This window comes from Corylus avellana, chromosome ca1, assembly GCF_901000735.1.
Source record: "Corylus avellana chromosome ca1, CavTom2PMs-1.0".
Lineage (NCBI taxonomy): Eukaryota > Viridiplantae > Streptophyta > Magnoliopsida > Fagales > Betulaceae > Corylus > Corylus avellana.
The window spans coordinates 46,622,902-46,635,310 of record NC_081541.1 but is presented as its reverse complement, the minus strand read 5'-3'; the positions used below and the strand labels follow the sequence as shown (position 1 = coordinate 46,635,310).

General features: G+C 33.7%; 1 protein-coding gene across 1 annotated transcript; it reads left to right on the top strand.

The window, feature by feature from the left end:
• The first annotated feature begins 1,229 nt into the window (after window positions 1-1,229).
• Window positions 1,230-2,907, top strand: LOC132167631 (anthocyanidin 3-O-glucoside 6''-O-acyltransferase-like). The gene is made up of 2 exons (XM_059578642.1): window positions 1,230-1,613; window positions 1,792-2,907. Exons 1-2 carry the CDS (start codon window positions 1,262-1,264, stop codon window positions 2,829-2,831), a joined length of 1,392 nt encoding a protein of 463 aa, XP_059434625.1. The 5' UTR covers window positions 1,230-1,261; the 3' UTR covers window positions 2,832-2,907.
• Window positions 2,908-12,409: the final 9,502 nt, after the last annotated feature.

Genomic DNA, 12,409 nt, shown 5'->3' with positions numbered 1-12,409 from the left:
AATAAATTATATTTAAGCAACATTTTAATAGAATAAATCACCAAAATGATTTGGCATCTTCAGCAAAAGAAAGTGCCAAAAGCATCCTTCTCATAATTAGGTAGGGCTAAAGCCAACCTCAATGCCACCTTTAAAATGTTTGCTCTCAGTCGGTGAAATGGTCCTCACACCAAGAAATTAAAACATGAAGCTCCGATCCAAACAACAGACTGTGATGGTACGGATCTTCCTGCAAATTTGTACATTTTCTTATTTTCGCTTTATAACCGGGGCGAAATTAGAATATATAGTTTGAGGGAGGTAAAATTAAAAAATAAAAAAAATCTTGGGAGGTATAAGTTAATTTATTATATATATATATATATATATATATATATATATATTTTGGACCACCCCTTGGCTTGTCCCACTAAGTCCAAGGATAGTTCCGTCCTTGTTGATAAAGCAAATTTAGAAATTCGATTAATAAATGAATAGTTGGATATATATATATATTTCTTTTGATATTGTAGGTCCATAGCAATAGATCCATTGTCTTCAACAAGCCACTTTTAAATTTGTAATGGTTTAGATTTGTAATTGTTTTGAATTATGAATTAACATATATAATTTTCTGATCACATTTGAGATATGAGATACGAGATAAATCACAAATAAATAATGGCCTTAATATTTTACTAGTTTGAATTAACAATATATTATGAAATATGAACATTGTTTTTCTTTTGAATTAACAAATTTGAAATTTATATTAAAGAAAAAAATAATGAAATCATTTATATGAAAACCAGTTTTCAATAACTGCATAACTGCTAGTTGCGGTTTATGCAAGTTGCAGTTGCGGTTATAAGGAAATAACCACCACCGCAACCGATTGTACACCCATAGCGGAGCCTTATACCCTCTTTGGTTTCTAACTAGAATTCTTTAAAATTTTCTGTAAGTCAAGCAGCGGATATCCCAAAGAAGTTGCCACTCATCTGCCACCCAAATTTGACCACGTTTACAGCATGAAAAAAAGCAAGATTACTTTACTAGTTACCCAAGTCAATACCTGCCATTCTAGTTAACTTAGGTTTCTTGGAAGAGCACTACTTGGCCATCAATTTTATATGATCTGCAAATTCACGTGGATAGTTTCCCACATATTAAAATGTGTTGGGTATCGAGTCCCCTATATTAATATAATGCTATAGATGATGTACATACATACAAGAACCACTCAACTCTCTACTCTTTCTCTCTCTCTCTCTGTCTCTCCATGGCAAAATCCTCAGCAATCAAGGTTCTTGAGCATTGTTATGTTTCTCCCCCACCAAATTCAGTTCCGCCAACATCACTCCCTCTAACCTTCTTTGACATCCCATGGCTTTTCTTCACTCCAAGCCAACCTTTGTTCTTCTATGAATATCCCCACCCCACTTCTCACTTCATATCCACCACCGTCCCCAACCTCAAGCACTCCCTCTCCTTAACCCTCCAACATTGCTACCCTTTAGCCGGAAACCTCAATTCCCCGCCCCAACCTGGCAAGCCGCAGCTCGTTTACACCGACGGCGACAAGGTTAGGCTGACACTCGCAGAGTCGGGTGGAGATTTCAACCGTCTTTCAGGTAAAGTTAAATCACCACTTATAATAAAAATTAAAAAAAAAATAAAAAATCACCACTTATAAATTGATCGGAAATGACATTCGAATTAAGAATTTTGGCTATGATATTGTGTTAAATTACGAATTTTTTTTTTTTTTAAAAAAAAAAAAAATTAATCATTTAATTTATATTTTAATAGGCAATCGTCCACGAAATGTCAATGAATTCTACCAGCTTGTGCCGGAGTTGCCAACGAATGTGTCATGTGAAGAACAATTGCTTCCTCTGCTTGCTATTCAAATTACTGTTTTCCCAAACCATGGCATTTGTATTGGGCTGGCTTACCACCATGTTGCAGCCGATGGAAGAACGTTCAATAATTTCATGAAGACTTGGGCTTCGTTTTGCAGCCATGGAGACTCATTCTCCATTAAATCTTTGCCTTCTTTCGACAGGAAGGTGATTGTGGATTCACATGAGCTCGAGGGAATTTTCTTGAAGGAGTGGTGGAAGCGAAAATCTTCAGAAGATATTGTTGCAGGCAATGGAGCAGCCAATAAAGCAAGTTTGTCCGACATGGTTAGAGCCACCTTTGTGGTCGGCTCCACTGACATGGAAAGGATAAAAAAATGGATTATTGCTGAATGCAAGAAGGACAATGTGCCTCTTCCCATACATTTATCTGCATACGTACTGACATGTGCATTTATTTGGGTTTGTTTGATTAAGACCCAAGAGAGAAAGATTGAGAAATGTTATGATCAGGATCCGAATTACTTGGGGTTCATTGCTGGCGGAATTACCCGTCTGGACTTTCCGGTGCCGGCGTCATATTTTGGTAACTGTGTTGGGTTTGGCCGGGCAAAGGCAATGAGGAAGGAATTGATGGGAGAAGATGGGGTTGTTGTAGCTGCAAAAGCCATTGGAAGCACTGTGAAGAGGTTGGACAAGGCAATCTTTGAGGGGGCAGAGAAATGGATTTCGGATTGGGTGGTGTTGTTTGGGTCGGAGCTCCATGTTATGGTTGCTGGGTCACCTAAATTGGATCTTTATGAAACGGATTTTGGGTGGGGAAGAGCCAAGAAGATAGAGGAGATTTCAATTGATTGCATGAGAGCCATTTCACTCACTGAGAGTAGGGATGTGGAGGGTGGCATTGAGGTCGGCCTAGCCCTACCTAAAACTAAAATGGATGCTTTTTCCTCTCTTTTCAACGGTGGCCTCAAGGCTCTTCTATGATCTATTCTAGTTATGGACTTCTTTTAAGATTCACAATATTCTATTTCCAATTTGTATGGTTGTTCTAATTGGTTCACATTTAATGAAATTGAGTGTCGAAATCTATATTTTAATAGCTAATGTAGTAAGTGTAATATGAACTGTTATGTCAGTTTATAAACGTAATAAATGTCGCTTTAAGGTTCCCTATGAAATGAGGAATAGAACGGAACTACTATAAAGAAGTTATCAAAGTTACGAAGAAAACTTCAAGCTTATATTGGTCATGGATTGAGAACAGGAATTGAACTCTATTAGATCTAATTTCTGGTTGTTCCTTTGTAGCTCAGTGGTAGAGCGATTGATTGTTAACTGATTGGTCGTAGGTTCAAATACTACCTGATGAGATTTGATTCATTCCGAATTCTTTAATTCAGAATGAAAAGATTCGCTTTGACCCAAGGGCGGATCCAAGGGGGGTCACCCTCAACTCCTAAAAATCTCCCTTAACCATGGTAAATATTTTTTTATGCCATTATTATGCCCTTCCTTGGCTATGACTATGCTCTCCACGACTCAACCCTCATGCTTCAGTCATATTATGCCCCTTAATAAGTTGAAATTTGAAAAAAATTTAAAAGCTTAAATATTTCGTACTTTCAAAAGAACAGAGGTAGAAGACGATGAATAGCGTACAAGTTAAAATTGTGCGTTTTGTCAATCGCAATTTAAAAAAAAAAAAAAAAAGAAAAAGAAAATTATTAATAGTATTATAGACTTATAGTGGCCTAATGGGACAGCCGTTCAAGGTATAAGACAAAATAGAAAGGAAAAAAAAAGGCCTAGTGTAATGGCCCAAATGGGGGGCAAACGTACAACTAATACAAAAACAAAAGAGTCTTAAGGGTAGCTCAATCGGTTATGGATCGTGCTTAATGAAGTGGAGATCACTAGTTCGAATCCCCTTCTCCCTTCCCTCGAGTGGACATGTAAAAAAAAAAAGAAAAAAAAATACAAAAACAAAAGAAAGAAAAATGCTTTTAAAAATATGTAATGCCAAGTAATGGGGACAGCCGTACAACAAATAGGAAAAAAAAAAAAAAAACTTTGAAAATATGTATTGCCGGAATCAAAGTTTGAAAATAAACTTTGAAATTACTTAATTCTTGATAATAACTTCAAGTCTTTAACGGAAAATTGAAGTATGTAATTAAATTTATATTGCTATTAATTCAGTCTATTTTTTATAATTGTTTTTATATTTAATTATTTATGAACTTATATAGTTTTTGTTTTATGTTTTAATTGTATAAATATATAATTGTAGTTATTGAGATTATAAAAAAAAAAAAATGATTCTATTGAGCTCCAACAAGTTCTAAACGACCTCGTATTAAAAATTTGAAGTAAATTTAACAAATTTGTTGAGAGACATTCGCTTAAGAAAAAAAAAATGATTAGTGATAAGAACATCGTTGCTTTATGAATATTTTTTTTCAAGTACCAGTGAAAGCTGTTGCCTGTGGCTGTGGGTGGGTGTGGGTGCATTATTGATGACAAGTGATAAGAGCATCTTTGCTTTATGAATATTTTTTTCTAGGCACTGCCTCTGTCGCATGCATTATGCATTGGAAGAAGGACCATTAGTCTTTATTAATCAAGAGTGCTTTATAATTATATAATCCTTTCACATGGGAGGGACCATGCCCTCTTAATTAATCCTTTCACATTAGCTTTTCAAATGGTTTATACTTTTATTTATTTTTTCAATTGATTGACATATTTAGTGGCTTAGAACTCGGCACATCAATCGGTATGAAATTGGCGTAAATATCTAGTACGAAGAATAGACTACACGTGGCCATAACATATTGGTGCCACATATCCCAACCTGACATATGTTTGGTTGTAGTCGTATCAAATAAGGATCGGGATTTCCGGCAATGCTCCAAAAATTACCCATTAGTTTTTTCTCAAATCTTGACTCTCCAATATCATCCAACTACTATATATATATATATGTAACAAAATATAAAAATTAAAAAGATTGGGGTGGCTGGCCACCCCATCCGCCACCCCCAGGGACTGCTTAGGGGTGGCTTTGCTCTAGGGGGTGGTTCAGCCACCCCAATGGCCAAACCACCTCTTATGGCCACACGGGTGGCCGGATCGGTTGGGGGCGGCCGAAGCCACCCCATGGCCTTCGGGGGTGGTTCGGCCACTCCTCGCATCCGGTTGGGGGTGGCTCCCTAGGCCCTAGGGGGTGGCCCCTAGGGCCAAAACCCAAAAATTAAGGTGGCGTAAGCCACCCCCAGGGGCCAGTTGGGGGTGACGGCCGAAGCCACCCCCTAAGGCCAAAACCTAAAAATTAAGGTGGTGGAAGCCACCCTCATGGGCCAATTGGGGGTGGCTTCCATGGCCCTAGGAGGTGGTTCGGCCACCCCAGTTTTTTTAAATTTAAATTTTAATATTTTGTTATATATATATATTTTAAAATAAATAATATTTTATTATTTATCATTACTTGGGACACGTGGTGAAATTGTGGCCGTTCAATGACATTGGATGGCCAAAATTTGAAAAACAAAAAAACTAATAGACAATTTTTGGAGCATTGCCGGAGATCTAATCCGTCAAATAAAGCCTATTTTGTGGTTTTACTTGGACGCTAAGAAGAGCAATTTCGCTAGTAGGTGAACAGTCTGCACCAAATACCAAAAGAAACGCGTTCACCCACCGACCATACACCACGTTGCTTCCTTCTTCTGCTTTGGTTTTTTTGTGTTTTTCTCTTCTAAGCCAAAAAAATGCATAGTAACAATCCGCGGCTACTTTGGCTCGACATGCATATAATTATAGTAATACTTGCTATTTTTTTTTTAATATTTTTAACAGATATTTATGTTAGAGTATATTATAGAGTTCAAGAATAACAGTCATAATTAAAAATTATTATTGACTTACAGTTGAAGAATGTAGTCACACTTAAAAACTATAACTGAATTACTCATTTGAAGTGTAGCTATACAAATAGACTTTTATTCTAGCTGAGTTAGTTAGGTGATAATCTTTAACAATAGTTAGACTTTAGCTCTCACTTGAACTCTATAATATACTTTAACAATTTATTGTCATTCCACTAACCTAAAAATCAAAACATTAATTTTTTCGAAACTCAAATATGTTGAACGACACTTATCACTTATTAGAATAGGTTAGAAAAAATTTCTTCCGTATTAATTTGAAAGAAATTTGTATTCACTGAAAATTGCACAAAAATAGTCTTCGACGGTGAAAATTGTTAGTCCTCATTTAAGTCTGACTAAGTTATAGTCCAATTCAGCTTTATCATAATGATCGACACTAATCAAATATGAAAACTTTCATTAAGAGATTCGAATTCATGTCTTAGGTATATATCTAAATTCTAACCGCTTTTGAAATTTTCTTGATAGACTTAACCAGCTAAGATGCTTCCTTCTTGGACTTTAACTCTCTCTTCCCTCAACGTGGCGAGTCCCCCTATCCACCTGTCCACGTTTTCCTTGGAACCCGGTAAACCACGCGCTTTCCCACCGCCATAAAACACTTATATATACGTTATCTCCCAACCATGAATCCACCAATTCACTCCCGCCGCAACCCATCTCCTACAATTCTTTTTACTCTCAGGTTCGAAAGAAATTACTCGTGAGCAGCTTTTGGTATTGTAGAAATGGCGCAAGGGAGCAAAATGGTCTTCGCTATTGTCTTCGCCGTGGTTGCAATGGTCTCTACCTTTGCTCCAACCGTGTTGGCTCAAGATTTTGCGCCGGCGCCGACACCGGAATCGGAGAAAGGAGCTGCAAGCTCTGCTGCTGTCTCTGGGGCTACCATTTTGGCCTCCCTGTTTTTGTCCATGCTTGCTCTGTTGAAGCACTTGAGATGGGATATGTGATTTGATCGATCGATTGATTCTTTTGGGTGTCTAGATGGATCGGCTTTGAGGATTTTGCATATGTTATTTATTTATTTGTTGTAGATTATAGAGAGAAATAAAGAGATTGATATGGTTATTGTATACTTGATTTATTTTCTTGTGATTAATGATATATGAATATATGATACATATTTTATGGAATATGATATATACGGTCCATTGTTTCTGTATTTGTTTTTGTTGTGGGATGGTTACGATGGTACATTGTTTATTGTCACATAAAAGTTGGGGGAAGGATGGAAGAAGTTTTAATTTTTTTTAAAGTTAAAAGTAAAAGAAATGGTTCGTTGATATTTTGATTTTTTTTTAATATAAAAGATAAAATAATGGGTTTTCAAACAAGCCCTTGAGTCCCACTATACACAAATTCAATTATGTTCTAATTAATTGATAAACAGAATACCGGATCATATCATATTAGATTTATCTGTCGAGAATACGCCTAGGTGCTTCGAATGACCAATGTTAGATTATTTTATTTATTTATTTTTTAAAACACAAAACACCCTATGGGTATTTTAGGGATTTCCGTTTTATTATTATATTTTCAGTTATTTTTTTAATCTTGCGCATTTTAGGTATTTCAATTCAATTATTATGAGAGAACATATTTAATTGCTTAGTGGCTTAGAACCCGACACATCATCCAGTATGAAGCTAGCGTAAAAATCTAGTACGAATAATAGATTACACATGGCCATAACATCTTGGTGCCACATATCACAAACTAATACGTTAAGAGCATGTATGAAATTGTGTTTAAAAAATAGAGCTTTGAAGTTAAAAAATTTTATTTTTGGCAAAAACTTCATTTTTAAACTTTTGCCAAAAATGCATTTTGAAAATTTTTAAGTTTTTTGAATCCTTAAAAGTGCTTTCAATTTTTTTTTACCAAACAAAAACTTTTTTTTTTTTCTTTTCAAACGAATTTTTTTAAGTGTTAAACACTCTCAAATTCACATCCAAATAAGTCATAAGAAGAGCAATTTTGCTAGCAGCAGTAGGTGAACAGTCTGCACCAATAGCAAAAGAAACGCGTTCACCCACTCACCACACACCACTTTGCTTCCCTCCTCTGTTTTGTTTTTTGTTTATTGTTTTTATTTTTTTTTTCTTCTAAGCAAAAAAATCATAGTAAAGAGCACTCACAATCGCAATAAAAAAACAAAAGAAAATAGAACTGGGTTTTGTCAATCGCAATAAAAATTTTTTTAAAAAAAGAAAGAAAGAAAATTATTAATAGTATTATAGAATTATAGTGGCCTAATGGGACAGCCGTTCAAGGTATAAGACAAACTAGAAAGGAAAAAAAAATGTGCCTAGTGTAATGGCCCAAACGGGGGCAAACGTACAACTAATACAAAAACAAAAGAGTTCCTAAAGAGTAGTTCAATCGATTGTGGATCATGCCTAATGAAATAAAGGTCATTAGTTTGAATCCCTCTCCCCTTTCTCTTGAGTGGACATGTAAAAAAAAAAAAAAAAAACAAAAACAAAAGAAAGAAAAATGCTTTTAAAAATATGTAATGCCAAGTAATGGGGACAGCCGTACAACAAATAGGAAAAAAAAAAAAAACTTTGAAAATATGTAATGCCGGAATCAAACTTTGAAATTACTTAATTCTTGATAATAACTTCAAGTCTTTAACGGAAAATTGAAGTATGTGATTTTGTAAATATGTAATTAAATTTATATTGCTATTAATTCAACCTATTCTTGATAATTGTTTTTATATTTAATTATTTATGAATTTATATAGTTTTTGTTACTTATTTTAATTGTATAAATATATAATTGTAGTTACTAAGATTATATATAAAAAAAAAAACAACAACAACGATTCTATTGAGCTCCAATCAAGTTTTAAACGACCTCGTATTGAAAATTTGAAATAAATTTAGCAAATTTGTCGAGAGATTTTCGCTTAAGAAAAAAAATGATAAGTGATAAGACCATTGTTGCTTTATGAATATTTTTTTTTCTAGTACCATTGATAGCTGTTGCCTGTGGCTGTGGGTGCATTATTGATGACAAGTGATAAGAGCATCTTTGCTTTATGAATATTTTTTTCCTAGGCTCTGCCTCTGTCGCATGCATTATGCATTGGAAAAAGGACCATTAGTCCTTATTAATCAAGAGTGTTTTATAATTATATAATCCTTTCACACGGGAGGGACCATACCCTCTTAATTAATCCTTTCACATTAGCTTTTCAAATGGTTTATACTTTTATTTTTTTTCAATTGATTGACATACTTAGTCGCTTAGAACTCGGCACATCAATTGATACAAAATTGATGTAAGAATCTAGTAGGAAGTAAAGATTACACGTGGCCATAACATATTGGTGCCAAATATCCCAACCTGACATGTTTGGTCGTAGTCGTATCAAATAAAGCCTATTTTGTGATTTTACTTGGACGCTAAGAAGAGCAATTTCGCTAGTAGGTGAACAGTTTGCACCAAATACCAAAAGAAACGCGTTCACCCACCGACCATACACCACGTTGCCTCCTTCTGCTTTGGTTTTTTTTGTGTTTTTCTCTTCTAAGCCAAAAAATGCATAGTAACAATCCGTGGCTACTTTGGCTCGACATAATTATAGTAATACGTGCTATTTTTTAAATATTTTTAATAGAAAATGCTAGGTACTCTTTTAATGTTTTCTTGGTGACCTCTCAATTGTGATGTGATTTTTAAAATTATCGTTGAATTTAAGATTATCATTATTGATTTTTAATCTATTAATAATTTTAAAAGCTACATTATAATTGGGAGGACACCAGAAAAAAATACATAACATTTTCCATTTCTAATAGTCATTTATGTTAAAGTATATTATGGAGTTTAAAAATAATAGTCACAGCTCAAAACTATTATTGATTTACAGTTGAAGAATGTTGTCCCACTTGAAAACTATCATTGACCTAACAATAGTTAGGTTAACTAGGTTAGACTTGAGCTTCCACTTGAACTCTATAATATACTCTAACAAATTTTTGTCATTCTACTAACTTAAGAATCTAAAATTATTCTACTAACTTAAGAATCTAAACATTAATATTTTAAAAACTTAAATATGTTGAATGACACTTGTCACTTATTAGAATAGGTCGAAGAAAATTTCTTCCATATTAGTTTGGAAGAAATTTGTATTCACTAAAAATTGCACAAAAAAAGTCTTGGACGGTGAAAACTGTTAGTCCTCATTTAAGTCTAATTGAGTTATACTCCAATTCAGCTTTATCATAACTTTAGTGAAATTCATAATGATCGACACTAATCAAATATGAAAATTTTCATTAAGATATTCGAATTCATGTCTTAAGTATATATCTAAATTCTAATCGCTTTTGAAATTTTCTTGATAGACTTAACCAGACAAGATGCTTCCTTCTTTGACTTTAACTCTCTCTTCCCTCAACATGGCCAGTCCCCCTATCCACCTGTCCACGTTTTCCTTGGAACCCAGTAAACCACGCGCTTTCCCACCGCCATAAAACACTTATATATACGTTATCTCCCAACCATGAATCCACCAATTCACTCCCGCCGCAACCCATCTCCTACAATTCTTTTTACTCTCAGGTTCGAAAGAAATTACTCGTGAGCAGCTTTTGGTATTGTAGAAATGGCGCAAGGGAGCAAAATGGTCTTCGCTATTGTCTTCGCCGTGGTTGCAATGGTCTCTACCTTTGCTCCAACCGTGTTGGCTCAAGATTTTGCGCCGGCGCCGACACCGGAATCGGAGAAAGGAGCTGCAAGCTCTGCTGCTGTCTCTGGGGCTACCATTTTGGCCTCCCTGTTTTTGTCCATGCTTGCTCTGTTGAAGCACTAGAGATGGGATATGTGATTTGATCGATCGATTGATTCTTTTGGGTGTCTAGATGGATCGGCTTTGAGGATTTTGCATATGTTATTGATTTATTTGTTGTAGATTATAGAGAGAAATAAAAGCGATTGATATGGTTATTGTATACTTAATTTATTTTCTTGTGATTAATGATACATGAATATATGATACATATTTTATGGAATATGATATATACGGTCCATTGTTTTTGTTGTGGGATGGTACATTGTTTATTGTCACGTACATAATAACGAGACCAATCTTTTATTATAAAATTCACCCTTACTATAAGATCCATTGTCATTAATTTAAGTTAAATTAATGATAATGAATCTTATAATAAGGGCGAATTTTATGATAAAAGATTTACCGATGAAGCAGTTTAAAATTCATGTAAGAGCACTTGGACAGACAAAAGTCCAAGCAATTTAAAATTTTTTTTGAAGGAGATTGGAGAAAGAAATTGATCATATGACATAGAGATAAGGATGAAAGAAGTTTTTAATTTTTTTGTAAGTTAAAAGTAAAAGAAATGGTTCATTAATATTTTAATTTTTTTGAATATAAAAGATAAAATAATGGGTGTTCAAACAAGCCCTTGAGTCCCACTAGACACAAATTCAATTATATTCTAATTAATTGATAAACAGAATACCGGATCATATCATATTAGATTTATCTGTCAAGAATAGCCGGTGCTTCGAATTACCAATGTTAGATTATTATTATTATTATTTTTTAAACACACAACATTCTATGGGTGTTTTAGGGATTTCCATTTTATAATTATATTTTCAGTTATTTTTTTAATAATTATTTTTATAAATCTTGCTCATTTTTGGTATTTCAATTCAATTATTATGAGAGAACATATTTAATTGCTTAGTGGCTTCGAACTCAACACATCATCCAGTATGAAGCTAGCGTAAAAATCTAGTACAAAGAATAGATTACACGTGGCCATAACATCTTGGTGCCACATATCACAACCTGTTATGGGCATATTTTGAATTGTGTTTGAAAATAGAGCTTTTAAGTTAAAAAAAAAAAAAAAACTTTTTGATAAAAACTTCATTTTTAAGCTATAGCCATTGGCTATTTTTAAGCTTTTTGGACTCATAAAAGTGCTTTTAATTTTTTTTACTAAACATACACTTACTTTTTTAAACAAATTTTTTAAGTATTAAACATATTTTAGGTCTTTCAAACGTACAACCAAATAAACCCTACGAAGAGCTATTTTGCTAGCAGCAGATAGTCTGCACCAATAGCAAAAGAAACGCGTTCACCCACGAGTCCACGACCACACACCACTTTGCTTCCTTCCTCTGCTTTGGTTTTTTTTATTTTTTATTTTTTTTTATTTTTTTATTTTTTTTATTCTAAGCAAAAAAATCATAGTAAAAAGCATTCACAATGGCTTAGCCATTTCTTACTTTTGTGTAAAATAGATAAGTAAAACACTAAAAAAATTCTCTACATTGGATTATCCATTTCAATGTTGCATTTGTAGAACTATTCACACATCCATCTCATTAATATACCATTTATCTCTCTACACATCTTTCTTTTTCCAAAATTTTCTCATATTATTTTTCTTCTATGTTCTCTTTTTCCAAAATTTTCTTATACTATTTGTCTCTGCACATCTATTTTTTTCTCAAAAGTTGAAAAATATGATCTTTAGGAAAAATATAATCCTTATAAAAAAATAATAATAATAAAATTTAAATGATATAGATAAAAAAAAAAAAAAAAAAAAAAAA

What these genes read in the sequence shown, in the direction of transcription:
- LOC132167631 (XM_059578642.1), top strand. Translation starts at nt 1,262, where the DNA reads ATGGCAAAATCCTCAGCAATCAAGGTTCTTGAGCATTGTTATGTTTCT. An exon ending in AGATTTCAACCGTCTTTCAG is followed by an intron (nt 1,614 to 1,791) that starts GTAAAGTTAAAT and finishes ATATTTTAATAG; the next exon opens with GCAATCGTCCACGAAATGTC.